The sequence below is a fragment of the Nuphar pumila genome, chromosome 12 (assembly GCF_984573655.1).
Source record: "Nuphar pumila chromosome 12, dmNupPumi1.hap1.1, whole genome shotgun sequence".
NCBI lineage: Eukaryota > Viridiplantae > Streptophyta > Magnoliopsida > Nymphaeales > Nymphaeaceae > Nuphar > Nuphar pumila.
Genome location: NC_143260.1, coordinates 44,291,298 through 44,319,037, shown reverse-complemented (window position 1 = coordinate 44,319,037; position 27,740 = coordinate 44,291,298). Strand labels below are relative to the sequence as shown.

Genomic DNA, 27,740 nt, shown 5'->3' with positions numbered 1-27,740 from the left:
CTTGATCTCATTAATGAAATTCATTTGGAGCCCTTGATCTCCACTTTGACTTTTCAAACTTTAAATAACCTTGAAAATCACTATACCTTTATTTTCAATTTGAATTTGAAGTAAGATGCCACATAGGATGGGACGGCCCACCTATGGGCTCCTACTAAACTAATGAAAATGGATTTTAATTTATAAAAAAGAAAACTATTATATTAAACTATTATTGAATAATCATAAAATTCTAATTAAAAACCGTTTTAGTTTTATATACCCACAACTCATGTGAAAATGTAAAGGAATTGAATATAAGTTAATTCCATCTTATTAAGCATGTTAATATGTATATTTTTAAAATCTACTTTTGTTAATTTACTTTATTTAAATAATTTTACTTAAAAGAAAAATCAATATTTTCTTTTTAAGTAAGACGTTTTCAATTAGACATCACTTAGAATTTTCTCAGATATCCAAACCATGTAGGGTTTATATTTACTACAATTCAATATAATTAAACCCCTTAATCCTTACGAATATACTCAAACATTAATTTTTAAAGAAATTAGGGTTTTATATTGGCACGAAATTCAGGACATTTCACAATGCTATAGAAAAGAACTTAGAAATTTTTGGATATTACAGTAGTACTCCTACGACGTACATGACATATACAAAGAGGTTTTTCAAATTCAATTAGCGGAATTTTTTTTAGCATTGACACATATAATATGAAAAATAATTTGGAAACATAGTTTGATGAATGTACTACAACTGAAGATATGCAGATTATTATACATTCTGACAAGAGGACGTTAGCATTGGCACTAAATCTAGCATTTCATGACAGGTTGTTGAAAAGTGTAATGTGTTTTACATCTCAGTGTGCTACCCCTTCTTTGTATATATCATTATTTATAGGGGTACTCTTGTATTTTATCAGTTAGTTGTAGAAGTCAACCATTTTTGTCTTGTAGTGTAGTAGAGGGGTTGACCCCATATATTGTTGTAACTTTTCACTCTTGAAGCTAATGAAGTTTTTTTTATCCTTCTCCATTGTTGCTTTCTCTTCTTGGGAATTCTTGCATTGCTCTTGATATAGTATCAGAGTCATATCTCAAGAGAAAAGGTTGTTGCTGAGTGAAAGGAGAGAAGAAGCTTCATTTCTGCTGGTCGAAACTTTGCATCAAGATCTGTGCACAGAGTTATTGACATCAGTAGGGCCAGGTTCAAAGGTCGGTGTTTTGGTTGTTTGAGTTGGGAATTTGATAGACGTCGATCTTAGAAGTTCTTGGAATCAAGAATCACGATCATCAGAGGTATATTGATTTTTTAGCAATTTTTCTAAGATTTTATGGGTATCGACTATTTTGATGACCAGATTTGCAAAATCTAATCAGTCTGAGTTTATTAATGTCTTTGGGTGACCGAGATTGAGTCTAGGGTTGTTTTTGTGTGGGAGACTTGTTGAATTTGATTTGGGAGCATTGTATGTGATTTTTGGTGAAGTTTTGTTGAGTTTTTAAGTGATCACCATCAGCCGGTAATCTGATTTTCAGTTTCTAAGCATATCAAGCTCTCAGAATTGGGTTGTTTTTTGTTGTGTGTATTGTGCTTTAGCATAGATTTGTGGTTATTCCATATTCTGGACTTGTGCAGCACTTGACTGAAGTGTTTGTGTGGGATTTAACACTTGTTGAACTCGGCTGGTGGTCTTTTTGTTGTATATCATCATACTTTGTGCACAGTTCATTAGGTCTTGCATAATCTGCTGGACTGCTTTATTTTTTTGGTACCTCTGGTTTGGTTTGTTGTGGTATTATGCTTTGTGCAGGCTGAGATTGTCGCTGGTGGTTGGTGTGAATATGGAGGAAGGAGAATCCATTTAGCTTGTTTCAATGAAGCTTGATGGGACAAACTATACTTATTGGTCCAACTTTATGACTATTGTAATTGTTGGGAAGGGTCTTGGTGACTACTTGGATGGGTCTAAAGGAAGGCCAAAAGCCATAGATGCCAACTATGACAAGTTCATTGAGGAACGGACAACTAACAATGCAAAGGTGAAGCATGGATCTTAGGATCGATGGAACAAAGAATAGCAGTTAATCTTTTCAAGTTTCAAAAGGCTAAAAAACATGGGGGTCTCTCAAGAAAGTGTACAAATAAGAAAATTGGGCAAAGCAATATCAGCTCATGCAGGAGTTGAAAGCTACGAGGAAATGGAGTAAATCTGTTCAGGAATTCCATTCAGAGATGTAGCAAATATGGGATGCCCATGCACTTAGGGAAGGTCACAGGAAATGTGACATGCAATTATTGTAAATACTGCATGGATGTATATGATTAGTCTAGAAAGACAATCTAACTGACTGAGTTCCTTATAGCACTTTGTTCCAAGTTTGATGGTGTGAGGAGTGTCATGCTTCAGAGTTCAGAGAGCCTTCTTGCCTTCTGTTACTCAAATGCTTGGTAAGATCATTGTTGAAGAATGAGGTATCTTGGGGTTTACTCGTCTGAGGATTCAATTGTGGTCGTTCTTAGGCAGTCAGGTGGCAGAGTTAGAGGTAGAGGTCACTTGAGCTCCATTCAGTGTCACTATTGTAGAAGGTATGACCATATGAAGAGTATTTGTCTAGTTCTGAAGAAAAGAAAAGGTGGAGCCTTTGCAGCACCTAGTAGAGAGAGCATTAAGCCTAAGGATTGGCAGCTTGATAGCAGTAGCGGTGTGAAGTTAGCTACTTTGTCTGATGGGAGTCTTTCAGATCAATCAAGTGGTAATCAATTGTATATCCTATAGCAAATGCAACAGCAGATTCACCAGTTACAGCTCTTGGCTTAGTATGCCATTGTTGCCTCTTCCTACTTTGGTACTGCCTTCGTATATATCTCTAATTGTTCTCCTTGTTGGTTAATAGACTCAGGAGCATCATGTCATATGACAACTCATGAATCTGTCTTAATCAATTGTTATCCCCACAGTAGCATCTTCTGCACTACAAAGGGATCATCCATGTCTATTTTAAAACTTAGGTCCATTGCCTCTAGCTCATACCCTGGTAGTAAATTAAATTTCTTCTTTTGCTATGAATCTTATTTCTATTGTTAAATTATCCAATCCAATTATATGTTACCTTTTCTCCTGTTGATTGTGTTGTGCGAATTGTTCATAAGCGATGAGATTTATATTATTTGGACTGGTTGGATATGAGTTCACAAAAGAGAACCGAAGTCAAGCATGAAGTGTTATTTTTTGGGCTTTCCTAAAGGGTAGAAAGGTTATAAATGTTATGATCATGTTGGAAAGAGGATTTGGATCTCTAGACATGTGCTCTTTCTATGAGCATATACCAGGGTTACCGAATTATGTCGTCACAAGAATTGTGACCATTGCATTATTATTTCCATAATAACAAAATAAATGTGCCTTGTTACCTAGGCGAGGTCATCAACTATAATAAAGACAGTTGAAGAAGAATGGAGAAGTACAAAGATTGATTTGACATTTGGAAAGACTACCTCATTACCAGGGATGAGATTGTCACAAGAGTTGTGATTATTGCGTTGTTACTAAGGAGTAAACAACTAAAACAAATTTTGTTTATTCAATCACATTGTCAACTTTTGAAAAGACATTGAGAGAATGTTAAAAGCAAAGTAATTTTATTGATGCCAAATCAAAGACAAAGAGAGAGTGGATAGACAGTTTGCCACCACTCTTGATAATAAGAAGATACATTGGGTCCAGGGAATATAGAAAGAGTAACAAAAGAGTTCCAAGTGTATTTGACCGCGTGGTATGCTCCGGACCACTGGTCTGACCGCAAATCAAATTCTGGCATAATACCCGTCGGAAAACGAGTATTGACATGAGTTTGCCACTGCGAGAACTGTCTGATGCACCTTTCAGGCTGGTAATCAACATAGAAGAATGGACCAAGTAATCGGTAGTGCTTGCTACGCGCATAGGTGTAACGAGAAAGTGCTTCCTGTCGGTTGAAGAAGTCCCAAATGATTTCCTCCTGATGCAGACTCTCGATCAAGGCTCGATACTGAGAAGTAAACCGCGCTGCTTTACCGTTGAATCTGAATGAATTGGCTTTTGATGGTACGTGTCGCAGGAACCACGACTGCAGGGCAAAAATACATCCTTCTACCAAGATAGTTTCACCGAGGGCGAAACGAGTCAATCCACGGTAGAGGAAGGCTAAGCCAGCCATAGAAATCGAGAGACGGCGGGTCTGCTGACTCCCTCATCTTCACAAGAGTTGGACAACTCGGATATCAACAAAATTTTGGCCATCTTGAAAGAAAGTTAACCCTACTGTGCATAGGACCATGGCGCGCTGAATCCTTTCCTTGGCTGCTCCCGACAGGGTGTCAACTTCTTCGTATGTCCCATACTGACGATAAAGCTTGAACAGATCAACAAACTGACTCCCATCTGCCTCGATAAGTGGCCAAGATCTACGTCCGATTGCTTTGGCTAAAGCATCGCGAACATCTAACCATTTAATATTAATCAGAAATTGTTGCTCTATGGGATCTTTAGGCTGACCAGCTGGTTCCGGTAATCCTATAACATCATTGAACTCGTCCATGAGTAAAGTCATTTCTCTCCATGGGAACCAAAATGTGCAGGTACGAGGATTTCATCGTTCTACCAAGGCTTGAACCACTGCAAGCCATGTAGGTCAGGAGCGCGTGTTACTCCACTTGTTGATTTCAATTATGCATTGCAAAATTTATTTCTAAAAATTATTGGTTTTCTAAAATTAATTGCAGTGTTAAATTACGCGGGCCAGGGCCCGAAGTTGGTTTTGCATGTTGATTTGCAAAATGACTTTTGTGTAAAGAACTTGAAAATTGTTTAAAAGGTAAAAGAAACCAAACATTGTAATTAATCACTTCTTTGGTGTTCCTTTCATAGTGTGGGAATCTTGGATAGTGGTCTAGAGGAACCGTGAGAATACTAAAACTCCATGTGCGATTGTGCCCCTGAATCCGATATGGTGGTTCACCTACTAGCCACGGTTTTCGAAAAATTTCAGCCACTTTACTTGGAGTGGTGTTGTTGACTCAACTGTAGTTTTGGTATACCAAGAAAGTGCCGTCAATGATTGAAGATTTTCATTGATGTCCCGACATTAGGTGAGGATTCCTAATGTTTCGATGGAAAGTGAGGATTCCTGATATCGGTCGAGGAACATGTGGAACCCAGTAATAAAATACAAATTGTGTGTTAAGCTACAACTGGGAACCTAACTTAGACTTCGAAAATTTGTGTTCATTTTGAGTATCCGTGGGTTTAAGAAAAGTGAAAATTAAGCTTGTGTGCATTTAATAGGGACATGCATGAAAAAGCAACTCTGATAAATAACTTAATAAGTTATTCATGCATGTATATTGAATCATGCATATTTACTGTTCAGCATTAGTTCATGCATCCATGCTTATTTTGTTTCGCATGATAATTGTTATTGCATGATATCATGTTTAGATGCTTGAATGGTAAGTTGATTCTGGTAATCGTTAACGTGTTATTCATCTGAAATTTATGTATGAATCAGGTTTATGTTATTTTCTTACTGTTTGGATTTTTAGAGAAATTCGTACAAAGGACTATGGTTCTTACCCATTTTCATAAAATATGCTTAGTGATGTCCCAACTGGCTGGCTGGAGACGCGAGCTCTATGACTAGTTTCTGGTTCTCTGACAGGATGGCTCTTATGTGATAGACGATTTTTGTTCCGAGTCTATTTGACATTTATTTATTGATTAATAAAGTTTGATTATTCTTCTTTGATTCAATGCGCAGTTTAGTTGTGGTTTGGTATATTAAATATGTGAGACCCCGAATCCTTGGGTTTGTTTTCGCAATTGTTTTAAAAAAAAATCACTATTTTTTTAGGGTCAATTGGGGTCAATATATATATATATATATATATATATATGAATTAGACACATGAAAGTAAGAGAACTAATATTCATGGCTTTTGGCCATGGCAATCGAAAAAGAGTTGGCAAGAAAGCCTTGCTCCCTCTACCAATATCTGACATTGCAGATGGAAATTAGCATAGAAGCCACTTTACCAGCTCTATTATATGACCTATTATATATTTATTGGGCCTTCAAGAGCTAACCCTTAGCGGATTGTGAAAAATACCAGTCTCCAGAAGAATTTATTGTTAACAACCAGCATAAAAACAAATTAAAGGAAAAAATAGAAGCACAATTATATTTATTGTTGCTTTGCCGAATTTTTCCATTGATGTTTAAAGACACTCTAGAATCTAATAAGAAAACTTCCAACATAAGTCATTTGTAAAGAACAGCTTTGACCTCTTCCCTCCCACTGTCCATGCATTCTAGGGAAACAAAATTAGAGCATGATGAAAGAAACAGACTGAAACAGTTGCAAACCTTCCATGAAGAACAATTACATCATCTTTCTTGGAATTAGGCCATAGATCTAGCTCAATTACTCGCACGCCTTGTTGCAATGCTTTTATGATAGGCACATCGCTACAGTCACTATTTAACTGATTTCCAGTCAAATAGGAATTATGACCAGTAAATATGTAATAGTGAGACAAAGGAGCAGTCATGTCATGATGAACCTGGAAAGCAACGAAAAGTCAAAAACATCAACGTTCTTTTGGTATATAGGCAATAAAAATTGTCAACTTTGGGAAGCAGAAATTTAAAAGATAAAACCACATAAGAAAGCAAGATAAACCAAATTTCAATCAAAAATATTACTTGAAAAAATTAGATTTATCCACCCAATAAAATATCCCTGAATAATGAAACTTGGTATTAGTTTCAGAAAATGGGATTTGGCCTTCTAATCCACCCAATAAAATATTTCAGAATAATGCAACTGTTGTTGCTTCAAAGCATAAAACATTTGCTGCCAGAATCAGTTGCCTAACACTGTAAAACAGCCTTCAAGTGGCCCTTGAAATTAAGTACCAACAAGTACAGTTTGACAATGTTATTTTCAATGGCTATTTAATTAACTTCTAGAAAAGAATGTTATGGACCAAGGTTGCCAGACGAGGAAGCGGGAAACGATACTGGAAGCGGAAGCGAGAGGCGATGCATTTTAAAATGTATAGGAAGCGGAAAGCGAGAAATAATATATATATATATATATATATATAAGAATTGAATGGGAATCAAAATGAAACACAGATAAAAACTAAAATAAAAGTGACTAATATTAAATTTCATGATTTTTCAGTGTAAGAATTAAATTTGTAACAAAATCTAAAAATGATGACTACAAATTTAAATAAAGCACATGAAAGTGAGTGAGAAGAGAGAGAAAACACATAAAAAACATGAAAAGTTGAGTAAGAGAACATATAAGAAGTATAGATGAAGCATGTGGAAAGCATAGGAGAAGCGTGGTGGAATCAAGGTTCTCATCAAGTTTCAAAAGCAAGGAGTATCGCGCTTCCGAAGCGAGTTTCCGGGAAGTGGGTTTCCCACCTATCTAAGAAGCTTCCGGTAACTCTGTTAAGGACAAGGTGCTTTAATCAATTTGAGATAGGATGAAGCCTTGAGGCAGTTGAAGGTGTAAGCCCTAAACTTATAAAAAAAAAGAGAAATGAAATGAGAATTCAAAAAGAAAGCTTGCAACAAAGTTACAAGGAATTCCTTCAATTTGGGATTTTTAGGGTAATTTTGCATTAGAATTCATTGATAATGGAGTTATAGTTTTGGCAGAGAACTAAACAAATTGCACCCCTTTCCATATTTCCCAAACCCAAGCGGCTTCACTAGTCTAAACAAAACAAGGTGCATGTCCTCATTTGCAGCAAAAGTTTCATAAGGGGTATATTCATCATTTGAAGAGTTTATACCAATCCCTACATAATAGTTCAATTTCCAAAATATGCTTATTTAAAGTCAGTTCATATATTACTCTTTTCATCAATCTCAAAGGCCAACAACCATAATTTTACAGAAAACTAATTGGTCCAAAGCTTCTCAAAACAGCAAAAAATGCCCAATGCAAATGGGTTATGACAATTAGAAGGTCAAGAATAACTTAGTCAACAGAGAATATAAGAACTTGGCATTACACATTTTATGAAAGGGCAGGGCTTTGACCAACTTGGATCTTTCATAAAGGGGATTCAGAATTTTTCGACTGGCTTTCACAAATATAGGGGTTGTCATTGCATTTGTGAGTCCATTCTTAGGTACCTTCTGTTGATGCGGGGGGCGCTGGCTGGTCTTTCAGCCAGATCTCCCTAAAACCATATGTGCGGGTCTCCCCGCATGTGGCTCACATCATTCGAGGTGGCCCAGCATTCATTCATAACTTTGCATTTTATCTTCCTTCCAATATTAGGTCAACCAATTCTTATATGATTGAAACAATTCTTATGAGATCTTTACCCCTTTTCTATATATGTAAAGGATCTTCGTACCAGGAAAACATACGTCGAAGGGGTGGGACATAGAAACTTCTACATGATAAAGGAAGCGCAAGGTGGTTCTTTGGAATCTGGTCATACAAGCCTCAGATGCTGATTTCGGAAATCAGGTCAAATAAAAAGGTTGCCAGTCTTTGGCATCGTCAGCTTGCACATTGTGGTTTTCCATGTTTGAATTCATTAGTCAATAAAGTCTCTTGTCTAATGTGTCATATAATAAAGAGTTGGTCGATGACAATTATGTGTTAGTTGTCAAATATGTAAGTCACCAATTCCCATTTCAAGTTTTGAATAAAAGAGCTTTCTTTCCTTTTGTCTATTCTCATGTTTGGGGGCCAGCCCCAAAGGTTTCCTCGTCTTCCAGTAGATATTATGCTTATCTTCATTGATTCTTGCAGTCAATATAAGTAGATTTTGACAGAAATCGATCTTTGGAGTTTGTGCCCCGTTATTTCATGTGAGAGAAGAGAGAGAAAAAGAAGGATGTGTAGCAGCAAAAGGGGTCATTATTCCCCTCTAGGGACACACCCGATATTATATATATTTTTTGTACCAAAAATACCCTTGTACATGAAGAGGATTTACAAACATGTTAAAATATAAACAATGACAGAAATACCCCTGGCCTAGATGTCTATTCTTAACATGAGTCCCTCAAACTGTAAATGGGTTGCTCAAGACCATGGACATTTTGGTTTTAAGAAACTAATGTCTTGCACATGTCAAGGGTTTTAGTGAACAAATCTGCTGCTTACTCTTTAGCTTTGATAAAGAGAGGCTGAATTTCTTTACTCAACTTTTTCCCTTATAAAATATTGATCTAACTCAACACATTTAACCTTCCCATGTTGAATTGGATTGAAAGCGGTGGCAATGGCACTCCTATTGTCACAAAACAATAGTGATCTAGTGATGGGTTGACACAGTGAAGAGAGGAGATGGTGTATCCATAAAACTTTCGTAATAACAGCCACTGTAGCCCTATACTCCACCTTTGTGCTTGATCTTACCATTGTTCGCTGCTTACGACTAGCCCATGATATGAGGTGGCTCCCTAGAAAGACCCCATATCCCCTCACAAAAGGTCTGATCATGGGATCTCCTACCCAGTTAGCGTCTGAATATGCCTGTACAACAAGAGAAATGTTTGCGCTCTTGTTTGTACATTCTCTATACACCAATTCATCCATAATAGTCCCTTTAGTGTACCTTAGTATTCTTTTGGTTGCTTCCATATGACTCTTTTTGGGCTCATGCATGAACTGAGAGACTTGATTTACAGCAAAAACCAAGTTTGGACAGGTAAAGGTTGTTAAGAAAAGGTGTGTAGTAGAAAGGGGTATTTCAGTCATTCAAGTTATATCAGGATAAGTCAGTACTTGTTGTAAATGTACATGGGTATTTTTGTACATCTGAAAATATATTAATATAAAAGGAGGAGAACCCCAACCAATAGGCACGTCCTCTCATTTCCTTCACTGCAATCCTATTGCACTCTTCATTGCAGGTTACGCAGATTCAAAGGCTTCTTTTCATGGTATCAGAGCAGGTTCGAGTGTAAGTCCTCATTGAATTTGAGACTGTTGATGAAAGACGTCTGCTTCTTCAGATAAGTTATTCCTCAATCTCATTCTTCCCCTTTCAGCCCAATCTCTCCTCAATCTTATTCTTTCCCTTTCAGCCCAATCTCCTTCCTTTCTTTCTGGATCAGATCTTATCAGAGTCAGATATGATCATGTAATATCGTGTGTTTTTCTATAATATTAAATTCTGAAACTTCATAAAATTTGGCTAAGTGTTTCGTAAAGTCGATAGAAATCCTCAATTTTAGGTGGAGTCAACTAAGTCTGGGCTTGGCCCAGGACCTATTGACAAGACTTAAACGAGCCAATTAAGATTTTGTAAAACTTTTTATTTTTAACCCTTAAAATTGAGCGAAAATCGGGTTAAATTCAGACAAAATTCAGAGGCGCAATTCAGGTAATATATCATTAGATGCGTCTCAAAATTCTGAAAACATTGATATTTTGTTTTTTTGAATTCGGGCTATGGTTGGCCCAAAAATCGCATTTTTTCAAAAAATGACTCGCCTCAATGTGAAGGGTTCTAGATTGGATCGGATTTGATTTGTTTGACCCAAGTTAATATGGATTTGGACCCAGTCCAAGACCCATATTAATTAAGATTTGGTCCAGACTGCGATCCATATGGATATTGGATATTGGATATTGGATATTGGATATTGGATCTTGGATCTAGATCCAAAATCCAAGTCCAACGAATTTAAACTTTTAATTCAATGTAAAGGTTTAATTGCGTGAATTTACATGTTAAAAAGACTCCCAAAGGGTGGAGATATCCACCGAAACTTTTTAAATTTTTATTATTTAATAAATAATAAATAAATAAGTAATTATTAAAAATTAATTAATTCCAAAATTTTATTTTTGGTATGGTAGAGTTCTACATTTATGGAACTCTACCTAATATGTAGGGATTCTAGAAGAGCCCAAATGGGGTTAAAGTAAAATAGTAAAACAAAATAAAATACCAAATGAATAAAAAATTAGTTAAAAAGGGAAGAGGAGGTTAGAGATAAAGTTCTACATTAGAAGAACTCTATCCCATAGCCAAATGGGTGAGAAACTCGAGAAGGTACGTCACCCTCTCTAGAAGACCAAAAAAAAAATTATAAAAGGGTCTAACTAGCCCCTCTCTCTAGATTTCGTTTTCTAAAGAGAGAGAGAGAGAAGGAAGAAGGGAAAAGAAAGAAAGAGAGAAAAGAAAAAACAGAGAAGAGAGTGTGGATGGAAGCAGCCACCTGTGTAGAGAGAGAGAGAGAAAGAGAGTCGGCTGCACAGAAACTAATCTCGTTGCTTTTTGGATTAGGGCTTCTCTCTATATTAAATAGAGAGAGGCTAAAAGAAAAAATTACATCTAAGTCCTTATGAAAATAAAATTTCAAAAAACCTCTAATATAAAAGGACTTAAACTAAAAACCACTTATTCTCAACACTCCCCCTCAAACTGGAGCATAGATATCAATCATGCTCAGCTTGTCACAACATTTTGAAAAATTTGGCCTAGCAAGAGGCTTTGTAAACATATTTGCAACTTGGTCTTCCGACTTTAGGTATTTGGTAGTGATATGACCAGCTTGAATCATATCTCTTACAAAGTGACAATCAACCTCAATGTGCTTTGTTCTCTCATGAAAGACAGGATTGTTTGCTATATATGTTGCCGCTTTGTTATCGCACATCATGGTCATTGGAGAGGAAACCTTCACCTGGAGATCATGAAGAACAGTGCGAACCCACATCAATTCAGCAGCTGTTTGAGCCATAGCCCGATATTCTGATTCTGCACTCGACCTGGAAACCACATTTTTGTTTCTTACTTCTCCACGAAATCAAGTTGTCTCCCAAAAACACAGAATCCTGTGGTAGATTTTCTATCTACTACAGATCCAACATAGTCAGCATCAGAATAGGCTACTATCTCCAGAGTTCCACCTTTCCTGAAAAATAACCCCTTTTCAGGAGAGAATTTTAGATATCTAAGAATCATTATGGCTGCATTCCAGTGTACCTCAGTTGGTTTGTCCATAAACTGGCTAACTTTGCTTACTGCTAAAGCAATATCTGGCCTGGTCACAGTTACATATAATAGCTTCCCTATTAGGGAGCGATAGCTTTTGCTATCAACTGGTTTTGACCCTTTTTCAAACAACTGAAAACATGCCTGTTTCCTTTAATAAGTCAAGAACATACTTCCGTTGAGACAAAACCATCCCTTCACGGCTCCTAGCAACTTCTATACCCAGAAAATACCTGAGTGAACCAAGGTCTTTTGTAACAAAGTGTTTTTGAAGATGAGCCTTTGTGGCTTCAATAGCTTTTACATCATCTCCTGTAAGAATGATGTCATCCACATATACCACCATAACAACTATGCCAGAGCTAGTTTTCTTTATAAATAGTGTATGATCTGCTGCTGATCTATTAAAGCCAAAGCTTGACATCACTTCAAACAACTTTTGAAACCATGCACGAGGCCTTTGTTTCAAGCCATAAATCGCCTTTCTCAATCTACACACCTTCTGACACTCCCCCTCAACCTCGAATCCTGGAGGTTGTTGCATGTAAACGGTCTCAGATAGATCCCCATATAGAAATGCATTTTTCACATCTAATTGGCACAAGCTCCAACCATGCTGAACAGCAACTGAGAGAACAAGACGGATGGTATCCATCCGTGCAACAGGAGAAAAAGTTTCAAAGAAGTCAATACCATATGTCTGAGTATACCCTTTTGCTACTAATCTGGCCTTGTACCTTTCAATAGAACCATCAGATTTGTACTTTATTGTATATACCCATTTATATCCAACAATGTCAGCATCTGCTAGGGAATCAACTAGATCCCATGTATGCTGAGATACTAAAGCATTCATTTCTTCTTGCATAGCCAGCTTCCAGCGATTATCAAGTTCTGCCTGTTGATAGTTCAGAGGAATAGTTTCAGCAGATAAGGTTGAAATAAAAGACTTCATCTGATTTCCAATTCTGGCATCGGAGACAAAATGAGATATGGGATATAAGGTACATTGTCGTGTCCCCTTTCGTAAAGCAATAGGCCTGTTATCATCATCCTGAAGATCACTATTGTCAGTAGAACTTACCTCAGGAGAAGAAGAAGATGAAGGCTCTTGTGGAGGTGGAGCTCTACGCACATATACCAATGGAAGATTATTAAATCTGGAAAAGGATAAAGTTTGGTTCGGTAATGAGGGCACAGATTCCAAAGAAAAAAGAGGTATAGGTAATGGAAAAGACTCAGCTGGATCAACCTGCAGCAGGGAACCAGAAATAGAGTAATATGGAGAGGATTCCAAGAAAGATACATCCGCACTGACATACTCTCGGCGAGAAATAGGATCATAACATCGATAACCCTTTTGATTTTTTGGATAACCTATAAATATGCATTTTGTAGCTTGAGCGGCTAATTTATCATGGTCAGGGCCAAGTTTGTGTACAAAACAAACACATCCAAATATTTTTGGTGAGAAAGAAAAAAGTGGGGCATTAGGTTTTAGGATATGTAATGGAATTTGATCACTCACAGAAGACGAAGGCATGCGGTTGATCAGATAGCAAGCAGTGGTAATCGCATCTCCCCAGTATAACGCAGGAACATTGGATTGAATCATAATGGTCCTGGCAACATCAAGCAGGTGCCGATGTTTTCGCTCAGCCACCCCCATTTTGTTGAGATGAATAGGCACAGAAAGTTTGGGGTTGGATGCCATGATCTTGGTAAAATTGTAATAGACCTTTTGATTTAAACTCGAGAGCATTATCAGTGCGAACAATCTTGACAATAGATTCAAACTGAGTTTTTATTTCAAGAATTAGGGATTTGATAATACTTGGAACTTCAGATCGTTCTTTTATTAAAAATACCCATGACAACTTAGAGAAATCATCAACAATAACAAAATAATAACGACACTGAGTCCTAGTAGGAATCTTATTAGGACCCCATACATCTGCATGAAGAAGTTCAAAAACTTTATTACTAGACTGACTCTTACTCGAAGGGAACGAACTTCGATGATGCTTGCCCAACTGACATGCTTCACACTGAAATGATGTGGTGGAAGGAATTTTAGGAAAGACCGAACGAAGCTTTGACAAAGAAGGATGACCAAGACAACGATGCCACTGAACAGGACTGAATGAGTGTTCCACTGCAGCATGAACAGTACCCATTGGATGATGTAGGTAGTAGACTCCATTTTCTTCATAGCCTCCACCAATCTTCTTCCCCGTCAGCAAATCCTGAAAATGACAACCCATCGGATCAAATATTACTCTACAGTTTTGCTCTCTTATAAGGCAACTAACAGAGAGTAAACTTTGAGGAAAGTTTGGAGCATGAAGAACATTTTGCAACTGTAATAAGGAGGATATAGAAATATTTCCCTGACCAACGACCGGGGAGGAACTCCCATCGGCTAATGAGACTCCTCGGTGAGCATTAATATCCTTTATATCTGAGAAAACAAGTGAATTTTCACACAAATGTCTGGATGCACCAGAGTCAATAATCCACTTATTGTCAGTCGGATGTAGATGATTTCCTGTTGAATAGGCAACACCAGCTACAGGAGGGGTGGAACTCACAGAACGAAGGGCTATCAACTCATCATATTCAGCACGACTGAGGGTGACACTACTGTCACTAGCAGAGATATTTTCCTGTACCTTTGTTGCCTCGAGAGTAGTAACATTTGCTTTAAGAGCATATGAATTTGATGAAGAAGAGGTTGGCCGGCCATGTTTATCCCAGCACCGATCTTCTAAATGTCCAGATTTTCCACAGAATGTGCATTGAAGCTTTCCTCTGCCTCCCATACCTCGTCCACGACCTCGTCCTCTGATATTCTGAATATTTCCACGCCCATAACCAGAGGAGACAACTAGAGCAGATGACTGGGTCACAGGCTGTGATTGTGGAAGAGATATCGCAAGTCTACTCAGGCGATTATATGCATCAGCAAGAGTAGGTACATCTGATCCAGTCAACATTTGGACTTTTGCAACAGAGAATTCTGAAGATAAACCTGTAAGAAACCGAGCAACCATAGTCTGTTCTTGATGATCTTTCTGCTTCGAACAACAAAGAGGCCTGTGAGCATTGAGTCTTTCAAACGCAGCTTTTACTGATGCATAATATTGGGCCAAGGTCTGATCTCCCTGCTGTAAATTATATATCTCTTGTTCGACTTGCAGGATATGAGTCACGTTAGTCTCTTGTGAATACGTATCTCTAAGATTGTCCCACATCTGTTTGGCTGTATTATAATAAATTAAACCATCTGCAATATGGGTTTCGACACTATTCATGATCCATGACATAACTATGTCATTATCTTCATCCCAAGTAACATATTTTCCCAATTTTTCAGGGGGTTCGTCTTCCAACAGAATATGTTTTCGACGATGTCCAGATACCGACATCATAAAAGTTTTGGACCACCTGGCATAGTTGGTTTCATTCAACCTTACGGAAGAGCCGTACGAGAAGGGGTTGGCAAAAGCCTTATACTCCCCAATATGTTCCATTTTAGAATCACATTTCGAATTTTCAGCCATACTGCTCATTTGAACAGCAAGTATTCAAGTAGAATTTTCCAACACTGTAAGGAATCAGCCCTGCTATTTCAAAAAAAAACAGCCCACAACCAACAGGGAATCACTCCTGCTGCTTTCACGACAGAGGGATAGCTTAACACAGCACGAAACAAAACTCGACACAGCAGGGAGTCACGACCATTGCTGTACCCAAACACACCACGACCAACGATAATATTCAGTTGCAACACAGATGATCACGACGACTGCTGTTCCCCAAACATATAAGGCATAACAACCAATAAGTCTTCAGAGGACAATTAAATAGATCAATCATATCTCGATCACACACAACAAACACAGGAAATAAATTTCAGAATCACGGCAGGCATGCAATCAACACAGAAAAATGAAAATCACGGCTGGCACGCAGCAGCACAGAAACTTGCTGCGTGACCTAAACAGTAGGAACAGCCAACAGCACAGCAATCACGGCAGGCACGCAACCACAGGAACACAACTCGTCAATGTCCAGGAAATCACGACAGGAGATCACGAAGAAAAAAAACTCCAGATTCCAAAAGAAAAAAGAGGTTACGGCTCCAGGAAATCCTCGCTGGGAGTTCCATCCTTAGATCTGACGACAGATCTGGATAACATCCCAGATCTGTTATCAGATCTTCCACAGTCGTGCAACAGCAAACCTGATTTCACGCAGTCGGGGTTTTTTTTTTCTCGTTGGTGAAGATCAGTCCTCTCGTGATCACGCTCCCGAGATCGAGGGCTTTGATACCATGTGGATGGAAGCAACCACCTGTGTAGAGAGAGAGAAAGAGAGAGAGAGAGAGAGAGAGAGTCGGCTGCACAGAAACTAATCTCGTTGCTTTTTGGGTTAGGGCTTCTCTCTATATTAAATAGAGAGAGGCTAAAAGGAAAAATTACATCTAAGTCCTTATGAAAACAAAATTTCAAAAAACCTCTAATATAAAAGGACTTAAACTAAAAACCACCTATTCTCAACAGAGAGGAAAAGGAAAGGAATGAGGAAGAAAAAGGAGAGGGATTTCCTTCTGTTCCAATCGTCCGACGCTATTTCCGGTCTTTTTCCATCTTCAATCGAAGATACGGGTTCCTCTCTTGATTAGAACGGGGAGAAATAGTTTAAATCAGATTTGTGTGAGGATTCTAGATGGAAAAATAATAAATCTGATTTTCTTTATGTGTTCGATCACATGCCTTGATGCACGTGGGCATGAAACTTGATTTTTACGAACACATGGCTTGTTTCTCCTGCTTTTCATGTTTTAACTATTGATTTTCTTCGCAAAAGCATGTTGCCTATATATATATATATATATATATATAAAGTATTTTTACCTTGGAATCGACCATGTTTTTGGACCAGCCAACGCAGTTCTAGTTTAGGCCATATGTGACCCAAAACCAGGCCTGCCGCAGTCCCTAATATAATATAATCTATATATATATGGGTGTGCGTGGGACAGTGCATGCAAGGTCTGATTTGGATCAGATCTGATACAAACCAGACTTGTCGCAGATTCCAGCAAGCCGTCACTGCTGATATGACTATGTTAGTAGAATGGATTCAGTACTTCATGCACGCAGTCGTATATGTTTTACATATGTGGCTGAAAATAATTTTTTTCTGTTGTGATCAGATCTGCCAGGCAGATCGGGTGCAGGTCTGCCGAGTATAGGCATGCTTCTCTGATCAGATCTGTTGTGTTTTTGCACACGCAGATCTGATTTAGATCGGCCAGGAATGTGCACATGCAGATCTGGTCTAGATCTGTTGTGTACTTACCCCCCTTTTTGCCCATGTTAGGGGCTAATGGCTGGTCATCTACTATTAATCTGATTTCTGAATTACAAGTCTGTTTTTAAGATCTATGTGGACTGCCATGAAGTTTTATTTCACTGTTTGAAAATCAGGTTTGGTTAACCATATTATGGACTGTTATTAAATTTTTTTTTGTCCAGCCGACTGTCATCAGTTGAGCTTCACCTTATGAAGCTCGGTCTAGACAATATCATGTGTCTGACAAGGCTAAGTTATGACATGCCCTATGCTGATTTGACTAGCATGATGGGATATATGTCAACCTTTGTAGATTATGTCTATCAAAAACATTGTCGTTGTCATGTACCTCAACAGTTTGACTTGTTGTTTTGTTTACAAAACAAAAATGCTCTCCTGTTATGCAAACCAAGACCAGTTAATGTTGTTAATATATAAGCCAAAATCGGTTTTGTTTATGCTATTTTGAAACTGCTGACAACTCTGTTTAATGCAGCCTGTCTTCGGCTGCATACTTAGCTCATACAATAGCGACCGATCGAGGCAGCCGAGTTGTGTTAAAATGTAACATATAAATATATAAAATAATAATAATATTATATTTATTATTATATATATTTGTTTTTTTATTTTTTACTTTTTCTTTTATTTATATTTTTTGTATCTAGTTCAATAGGAACTAGATACCCTTTTCAGTCAAATTCCAGTTGAAACTTGACTGAGATATAGCTGTTGGACTCTAGTCCAACAGCTATAATAAAAGCCGTTGGACTAGAGTCCAACGTCTCTTTCTTGGGAGAGCTCCAAATGAGCTCTCTCCACTTGTTCTTCTCTGTATAAATAGGGGTGAACCCCTTCCATGTAAATCATCCAAAATGCTTCTTAAGCATTCTTGTTATTAATAAAGATATTTTTATTTCATTGTTGTGTTTTTCTTTTATACCCTTTTATGGGTTTTACTTAAGTGTCTTTGTAGACATTCTTGTGGTGGATTCAAGTGCTTGGGTGGAAGGCCACCATTTCATTACAAGTTGCACCTGTGTATAACCTTATGTGTTGTTCACGGCACCCTGCCGTGTACGGTGGATAGCATAATGTTGTGCACGGTGGGCAGCAACAGCGTGCTGCTGGCAGCATGCTATTGTTTGCCTTTGTGCATCAGCATGTTATCGTGTAGAATGAATTATACTTGTTATCAGTTCAGGCCGCTATTTGCGAGTGTACAAGCTGTTCAAGCTTGTGCATTGCTTGAATGCCTGCAATTTGATCGGGTCTGGCAATTATTGCACTTGTGTGCTCCTATCAGATTTGTTGAATGGCATGCCTTGTGCAATCCGGTCAGATTTGCCATGGTCTGTGGCACATGGATTTTGTTCAAAGTAGCATTGTGGTATGTTTTGTTTTCCTGAACTATGAAGTGTTGTGCAGATCCGATCCGTATTAATTTCAGAGTACTTGTTGCATATGTTATTCATTGGATTACCATGTTACAATGCTTATGTTATATGCCTGAAAAGTTATGAAAATTTATGGTATGCACAAATATGATCATGTGCATGTTTGATAGCTTATGCATGAGATAAATCACGACAGCAAAATGCATGTTGCAAGCAAGTGTTCATATGCATATGCAAATTGTTTTATATGTACATTCTTGACTGTCATTAAATGTGCATTGTGGACATATTTCAATAATTGTGTGTATGCATGTTCATTGAGAATTTTGCTTAGGATGCATCGGTGGTCAAATGTGAACCACTGGAGGCCGCGTGGGCCAGGAGCATGTGTAGCTCCGAGATTAGTGTTTATGCATTGCAAAATTCATCTCTGAAATTATTGGCTTTCTAAATTAATTGTACTGTTAAATTGTAATAGGCCAAGGTCCCGTGTTGTGTTTTGCATGTTGATTTACAAAACGATTTTTTTGTAACGAATTTGATTTTTGTTAAAAAGATAAAAGAGATAAACAGTGTAATTAATATTTTTTCTTCCTGGATGTCCCTTTCACAGTGTGAGAATCTTGGATGGCGGTTATGGAGAAATGGTGAGGATACTAAAACTCCGTGTGCGATTGTACCCCTGAACCCGATATAGTGATTCTCCTCCCGACCACGGTTTTAGAGAGTTTTTAGCCACTTTGCGTGGGGGTGGTGTTGTGCCACAACTGTTGTTATTGGTATACCAAGAAAGTGGCTTCAGTGGATGTTGATTTTCCTAACATCCCGACATTAGATGTTGATTTTTAATGTTCTGATGAATGGTGTTGGTTCCTGATATTGGTCGAGAAACAAGTGTAGAACTCAGTAATAAAATACAAATTATGTGTTAAGCTACAAATGAGAACCTATCTTGAACTTTAGGAATTTGTGGTGCTCGCTTTGAGTATCCACGGGTTTTAATGAAAAGTGAAACTAAATTTGTGGGAATTTAATAGGAACATGCATGCAAAAGAGAACTCTGATAATAACTTAATAAATCGTTCATGCATGTCCATTGGAATCAGGCATATTTACTATTTTGCATTAGTTTGTGCATTCTTACTTGTTCTATTTTATGTGAGATATTGTTATTGCATAATAATTGCTTTTAAATGCTTGAATGGTAATTGAATTATGGAATTTTTTGTTGTTATATTTCCTTTGAATACTTGCATGAATTTGATTTATGCTTTTTCTTGCCTATTTGGATTTTTAGAGGAATTCGTACTGAGAACCTTTGATTCTTACTTAGTACTTTCTATGTTTTTCATAGGATCTGGAGCTCAGTGATGAGAACGACTGCTATAGGGAGCCTACGAGACTGTGTGACTTACTTCTGTTATTATTAGACAGTGTGACTCTATGATTTAAAACATTAATTTACTTATGTTCTTAGACTTTGATTTTTGATTAATAAAGATTGTTATTTTGATTGGATGGTTCAATGTAGGGATCCCTTGTGGTTTGGAATATTGTTAAGTCTGTGAAGCCTTGGATCATTGGGTTTTGGTTTCCACAATTGTTTTAAAAATAAAAATTTCACTTTTCAACGAGGATGAGTTGGAGTCATTACCGATCATGTTTCTTATTTCTCTATTTTCAAACTACACACCGTAATCAGATCTGAATCAAACCAGATCTGACAATGCTTAACGTGGTTCAGATCTAAATCAAACCAGATCTGATCAATGTTAAGAATAGATGTCTACGGGTTTTTCTGTAATTATTATGTTTTGTGATATATTTGTATTTCATAGCTCTATATGGGTATTTTTGTCCCTTGGTTTGTTTAATACAAAAAGCTCACTTGGGCATGACCTAGGAGGCACGACTCTATTGCCTTCTTAGTCTCCCTCTCTCTCTCTTTCTTTTCTCTGGAACGTGTGTTGCAAGGTACGTCTCTCGGATCGATTTCTAGCATGGTATTAGTGTAACACCCAAAAATTTCAAACTTGCGAAACTTTCAGAAAACAGGCAAGAGACTAGAAAAAATCTCTTTCCTCCGGAGTTTGTTTATAAAATCAGCAGAAGACTATTCTTTTGTTAATTCATAAGGCAAGCACACAACTTTGGGCACGTTAGCTAAAAGAACCAAAACTCACAAAATACGGATATCCCAAGCAAAATTCGTTACAAACCCAAAACGTCCAGGACGCGAGCTAAGAGCAGGAAGAAGAAGTCCTGAAGCCAACTTGTAATCGCGCCATCGTCTGTGGTGTACCTAATCATCACTTTTACCCATAGAATGGGTTAGTTTCACGAAAAACTAGTAGGTGCACAAGAGAGAGTACAGGAAACCGAATTAAGTACATTTAATTCAGCAGTTTATGCAGTTTAAAGCAGATATGCAGTTAAACAGGTAAGCAATACAAACAGGTAAGTAGTGCAACAAGGTAAGCAGTGCAAACGGGTAAGTAGTGCAAAAGGTAAATAGTGCAAGCGATAAGCAGTGCAAGCGGTAAGCAGTGCAAGCAGGTAAGCAGTGCAACAAGGTAAGTGGTGCAAGCAGGTAAGCAGTTCAAAGCAAGTAAGCAGCGCAACTGTCAAAACGTAGCAAGACGATTCATTTGATCGTAAGCTATGAACTACCACGCAACAAGCTTGTTCTCGTTCCTAGAACGGGGTCTCTGCATTTAATCATTATGGGATCATCGTTTGTCGCCCTCACTACTTCTAACAGACGCTTTGTCCTGAACAACCTTAATTTATTCCCATCTCTCAAAGTCTTACGCGGCCAACTGTCACATGTTATGACTCACTAAGGCATCATACTTTCTGAGAAAAAGCCCACCCTTCTATAGAAGGTCCAAAACATGATCTAAAATCAAATAAAGATCAGATTCTCACATCTGAGTCCTGCATGAAAACATGCTAAAACAGAAAGTTGAAACCATAGATTCATAAGTGGCTATCCCAATCAATCTCAGAAGATCATCACAGCTCATCATAACTTTTTATGGTAATCACAAACACAAGATCCACGTCGGATCGCTCGATCCGGAAAAAAGTACGACCTCACAGAGAAGATACCGCCCTAGATGGTATACTTGGTCTTAGACCATACACTTCCTCACAGGAGTTCACCGTCTTTGCGGCTACCCGTTCGTGGACAGTGTACATCCTCACAGAGAATCTACCAGCCTAGCTTGGTCACTTGGTCTTGGAAATGTATAACCTCACAAGGAATTCTGCCCTAGATGGTATACCTGGTCTTGGACTATACACTTCCCCGCAGGAGTTCACCGTCTTTGCGGCTACCCGTTCGTGGACAGTATACATCCTCACAGAGAATCTACCACTCTAGCCGGTTACCTGGTCTTGATCATACATACTCCACAGAAAAACCTTTGGGAACCCGGTCCCCAACAAATGCCATATTCAATGAAAATCATTGCAATACACGCATCAACACAAATGATCGCTCTCAGGATCGATAGCCACTATTACAATCAACAAGATCAACGCTGAATCACCTGGTCTAGGAAATGTATAACCTCACAAGGTATAAAAACCGTAAGTTTTTGCCATTAATTTTTTTTAATAAAATGTTTGGAAACATGCAATTTGGACCTAAGATCCACATTTCGGATCTAGGACCCATAAAGGGGTATTTATGCATAAATATTTGCGTTATACTAAAATAATATTAATATTAGTAATAAAAGAGAAATATACATATATATATGTATATATAGAGCGAACCCGAGGATCCACAGTTGGATCCACTTGGATCCAACTTGTGGATCCATATTGATGGTGGTAAGGCACACACTAACTTGGGGTTGGTTTCGGGTCTCGGATCCGGACCTGGGCCACACCCTGTGTAACAAAAAAAAAAAACGCATAAGGTGTTAAAGGGGCAAGCCGATATGGGTTGCCCGATAAAACCTGAAAAGAGTTAGGGTTCTCAGAGAGAACCCTAACTGAAGTCGTAGGAAAGAAAGGGAGGGGGGCTTGAAGCGCAGCCGCTGGAGGGAAGGGGGCTCCGATTTTGCTGGGCCTTCCCCTTCAAAAGGGGGTCCCGAGTTGGTCCCTTTTCCCCATTCACTCGTCTCTCTCTCTCTCAGTGTGAGCATGCCGGAGGAAGGGTTTTGTCGCCGGTGAACTTGGGCTACCCGCAACCATCATCGGCCTCCTCTAGCACTCCCTGTCACGGCAGCAGTGAGGGGTGACTTCAGCCGGCCCTGTACTTGTGTCTCTAGTCTTCGATCGCCGGAAAAGTTGCCGAGAACAGGTACGGTTCTTCTCTGAACCTGGGTGAGGAATCGAACAGGGGTTCGATTCCGTGCAATGATTCAAGATGGGTTTATGGGAACCCCTTTTTATGGCTATTTTTCCCTCAAGAATCATGGGGGTGAACCATGGATCACGCTCCTTAGATCGATTTCCTCTTTTAAAGAGGGAAAATTTTTTGCAAGCTAATAAACCCAATTGATTTTTTTTGTTCTGATTTCTTGAAGTGGACAACCCCAGGTTTGGGGGTTTCCTATTTGGGACTCGATAAACCAAATGCGAAAGAGTGGGGTTGATTTGTGATAAAAAGGGGATTATTGTGCATGTAAATGAATTTACGAAAGAGGGAAACTGATTGTTTTCTTGTTGAAATCTTGGTTTTCTTTTTGGACTTACATGAAATTTGCTATTTCTGAAATTTGGGTATCGTATTTATGACCGAATGTATGATTTCAGAAATATGTTTCAATTATTTTGAAGTTTCATACTATGATATGTCAACTGTGAAGGCCGGTGTATTAGGTGCACAAGCATATCCCTGTGTGCAGTATGTAAACAGAATAGGGGTTGAATTTATTTTAAATCTTGGTTTAGATATGTTGTGTGTGTTAAATCCACAGGGGCTGATTTTATTTTTAATCTCGGTTTAGGTATGCTGTGTTCTATGGACATGATTGAGTTTCACCAGCTGTAGTATATGGTTTATGCATCCTATTGATTAGATCAGATTGCATTTTCTGTATTTCACAAGAATATTCTTTTTCGTATATTGAGTAGATCTTTTTCTCATATTGCATAAATTGAGTAACGGTTCCTTGGAGGTGTCTTGGAACAACTACTTTTTGGCTATCACATTCATTCTAACGGCTGAATTTACTATGCAAATGAAGTCTGAATTTGACAATATGAAGTCGATGAGTGTAAACAGTTCTCCGTGCTTTTAAAACTTAGCAAGATGGATTTTCTTTTAATATTGTACCTCTTATTGTTGGGGACCTGTACGGAAGGAGTCCAACTTAGGTTACCATCAGAATTACATCAGAAATTCTGTTTTCAATTTTAAGTATTGCAGCATGCTGGGAAATGTAGACAATTTCGCCCGTTGAATTCCAAGGGCACATGCTCTTTATGCCTACTGCCCAACTATATCTAATAGTGTTCATTATAACTTGTTCAAGGAACAAGGACATGTAAATCTGAAATCCAATACATGATTTTCAGATGTGACTTGCCTTTACTGTTTCTAGTTGGGCATTGCATTCTTGAATAGAATTCCATGTGTTATTTAAAGTTTTGCTTATTGGTTTGCTATGGAAGTCTATGATTACACTTGACTGATATGAATCAGTTTTAATAAAAATGTGTTTCAGATCTAATGACTATTGTGTATGATCTAAATTCCGATATGAATAAAGGAAAATTTTTGGAACCTACCTATACCTATGTGTATGTCAAGAATCCCAGACTTTGGGACTATGCTGGAATGTTTAGCTAGAAGGATGGGGATTCGGGATTGGTAAACCCGACTAACTTTCCTAGCATATGGCAAAGCTTACACTTCTGCCCGATAATTGGTAAATGTTATTTTTGCATTTCATGATATTGGTTGTGCAATCATGAATGAGAGCATGACTCGATTACTGATTTTCTTCTTGAGCATGTATGCTTGATGAATATGTGAAACTTTACATGTATACTCACACACTTAAAAGAAATGTGCATTGGTTAATACACGTATATGATGTAGGTACCACACATAGTGAAAATGCATATGATTGAGTAATTACATGCATATGGTTGGGTTATGTTTGCATGAGTACACATGCTTTTGGCACTATTGGCCTAGTGTTATGAATAAACACTACTTGGTTTTATTATTTGATGCATCGATGGCCTAAATGGACCATCACCAGCCTAGAGAGCCGTGGGTTAGGTTTCTTTCATATATATTTTGAACTGCATCACTTAAACCACATAAGTTGGTATGACACACTACTACATTGTTCTAGTTGTTCTAACGGGTTGGAGTCCCGTAAGGGTCCCCGCAATGGAGGATGCGGATTTTCACTTTACTTTTGCATATGGTGTTGCAAACCTAAAGAATTGACTTAAATAAAAATATAATGGATAAGAACAGTGTAATATATCTTCTGGGATATCTCATCTGGAGTATGGGAATCTTAGAGATCCGGTCTTGGGGAGACTGTGAGGATACAAAAACTCCGTGTGTTGTAATTTTGTCCCCTGAACCCGATATTGAGGTTCTTTCTCTTGGCCACGTTTTTAGGGAGAGTTTGTTACTTTACCCGAGAGTGGTGCGTTTGACACAGCTGTTGTTTATGGTACCAAGGAAGTGGCACTTGTGAGCGTGGGGTGTCCCTTGTGTCCCCTACATTAGATGTGGAGGTCTAATGTTCCGAAGGTGATTCGGTCGAGGGTTAAGTTGGAACCCAGTAATAAAATACAAATTGTGTGCTAAGCTACCCTGGGAACCTACTTGACCTCGGGGATTTTACCCGTTTGGTGTATCCGCGGGCGATGGAAATTAAAAAGAGAAACTTAAAGTTGTGTGCATTTAATAGGGCATGCATATGGAAAATGAAAACTTAAATGAATGATAACAAAAGGAATCATGCATTGTACATAATCATGCATTTTCTGCTATGCACTAGATTATGCATAATTGAATTGTTTTATAAATCATGATAGAATGAGGGGTGTATGTTATTTACTTCCTAAAAAGTATGCTGCAAGGTTTGGTTATTTAGTTTCAATATATGGTACTGCTTTACTGTTCCCGACTGGTGAGTATATGCAATCTGTCACATGTATAAATTGTTAAACACTGTAAATTGTTATATCTGCACTCACTCAAATCATTATATGAAATCTTATCCATGTTCTTTGTCTCACCTGGTTTCTTTAGAAGTAGTTGTGCTCAGAATTTCGGTTCTGACACCCTACTTTGTTGGTTTTTCACAGGAAATGGTGAACAGTGAGGTAGGACTAGCTAATGGGGATGGATGAGAGTCATACTTGGGTTTGACGGCTTCAGCAGGGGACAGAGTGGCTCTTTCTTTTTCTTCAATCCTTCTTGTTTTTTCAGTTGTTATTTTACTTTCAGTCGAATAAAGCATTCTCTACAATTTACTCTTACTTATAAATAAAAAATTTGTTTTGGTTCATATGGATGATGGTTGTAAGTTCGTTTGTGATGTTTGGGCTATCCAGTTGGAATTGGGACTGTAAGGACCCCGGGTCTCTGGGAAGTTTTCCGCACTATTATAAAAAAATTATTCCGCATTTTTAAAGGGTATGAATTGGGGTCGTTACAGGTTTGGTATCAGAGCCCACCACAAAGACTTGCAATTTTATCATCTTTTGAGTATTAATTTTTTTTTTTTTTTTGGTATGTTAGCCCTGTCCTAAAGCGTCGACAAGTGTGACTCGTCCTCCAGAGCAGTCCTCTTCACTGGTAAGGTCATTCAATACTTTTACTTAAATTATGTGAATTTCTGTGTGGTTGATTGCAATTATAGTTCAATATTCTTTGGTATGGATTTACAAGTCTTGGTGTGATTACATGAACGATTATTGTTCGTGATCAACCCTAAGGGGGTAGGATCAGTAAGAGTCTAATTTGTAGAAAGGATGTGCGTTGTAGATGTCGCATTATACCCGCAGAGGTGCTTCGTCCTCTACTGCTGCTCCCGCGAACTGGCACCCCCGCACCCAAGGTTTTTGAAAGTGCCACACCCCCACACCCGCACCCGCACCCATGTGACATAGGTCCAGATCCATATTAATTTGGATCAAATCCATTGGATCCAGTCCGATCCAAATCCTGATCTGAACCGACAAACTACTCCTTTTTTGAAAAAAACGTGATTTTCGAACCAACTGTAGGTCGAATCCAGGAAAATAAAATATTGTTACGCTCATAATTGCGAGACGCATCCAACGATATATAACTCGAATTTTGCTTTCGGAATTCGCCTGAAAATAACCCGAATTTTGCTTGAATTTAAAGGTTGAAAATAAAAAAATTTCTCACGTTTTAAGTGGCTGGTTTAGGCCTTGACAATGAGACCTGGGCCAAGCCCAGACTCAAAAGTATCGGCCTAAAATCGAGATTTTACCATTTTTTTTTCTATACTTAGCCAAATTTTCAAAAAATCTCAAAATGACTAAGTGTGAAAATATGCGATATTATAACAGTTGGCCCGAAAATCACGTTTTTCAAAAATGACCTGCCGCTATTTTTACCTTTTTCTGGATTGGATTAAACTGAATCCGCTCTATTTGATCCAAGTTGATATGGATCTGGACCCAATCCATGATCCATATTTACTAGGATCTGGTCCACGTTGGATCCATATAAATTTGAATATGGATTTGGATCTTGGATCCAAAACTGGATCCGAAATCCATCCGTGGCAATTTTAAAACTACTTGAAATTTAAAGTTTAAAAACAACTTTAAAATAGAATAAAGATGACGGAGAGTTCTACCTATGGGCTTCTAGAACCCCCTTTGAATATTCCTTGAGAATATTAATTTAAATAAAATAAAAGAGATAAGATCTAGATGGATAAGAAAGGTAGAAGGTAGAGTTCTACATATGGTAGAAA

General features: G+C 38.0%; 1 protein-coding gene across 1 annotated transcript in view; it reads right to left on the bottom strand.

Annotated features, from left to right (window-relative positions):
• LOC149820852 (phosphoinositide phospholipase C 6-like) overlaps positions 1 to 27,740 on the bottom strand; it is a 132,147-nt gene that overhangs the window by 94,169 nt on the left and 10,238 nt on the right. Inside the window, exon 2 of the mRNA XM_089982403.1 lies at positions 6,411 to 6,607. Within this exon, the coding sequence (XP_089838529.1) occupies positions 6,411 to 6,607 (197 nt within the window). The remainder of the gene's footprint in view (positions 1 to 6,410; positions 6,608 to 27,740) is intronic.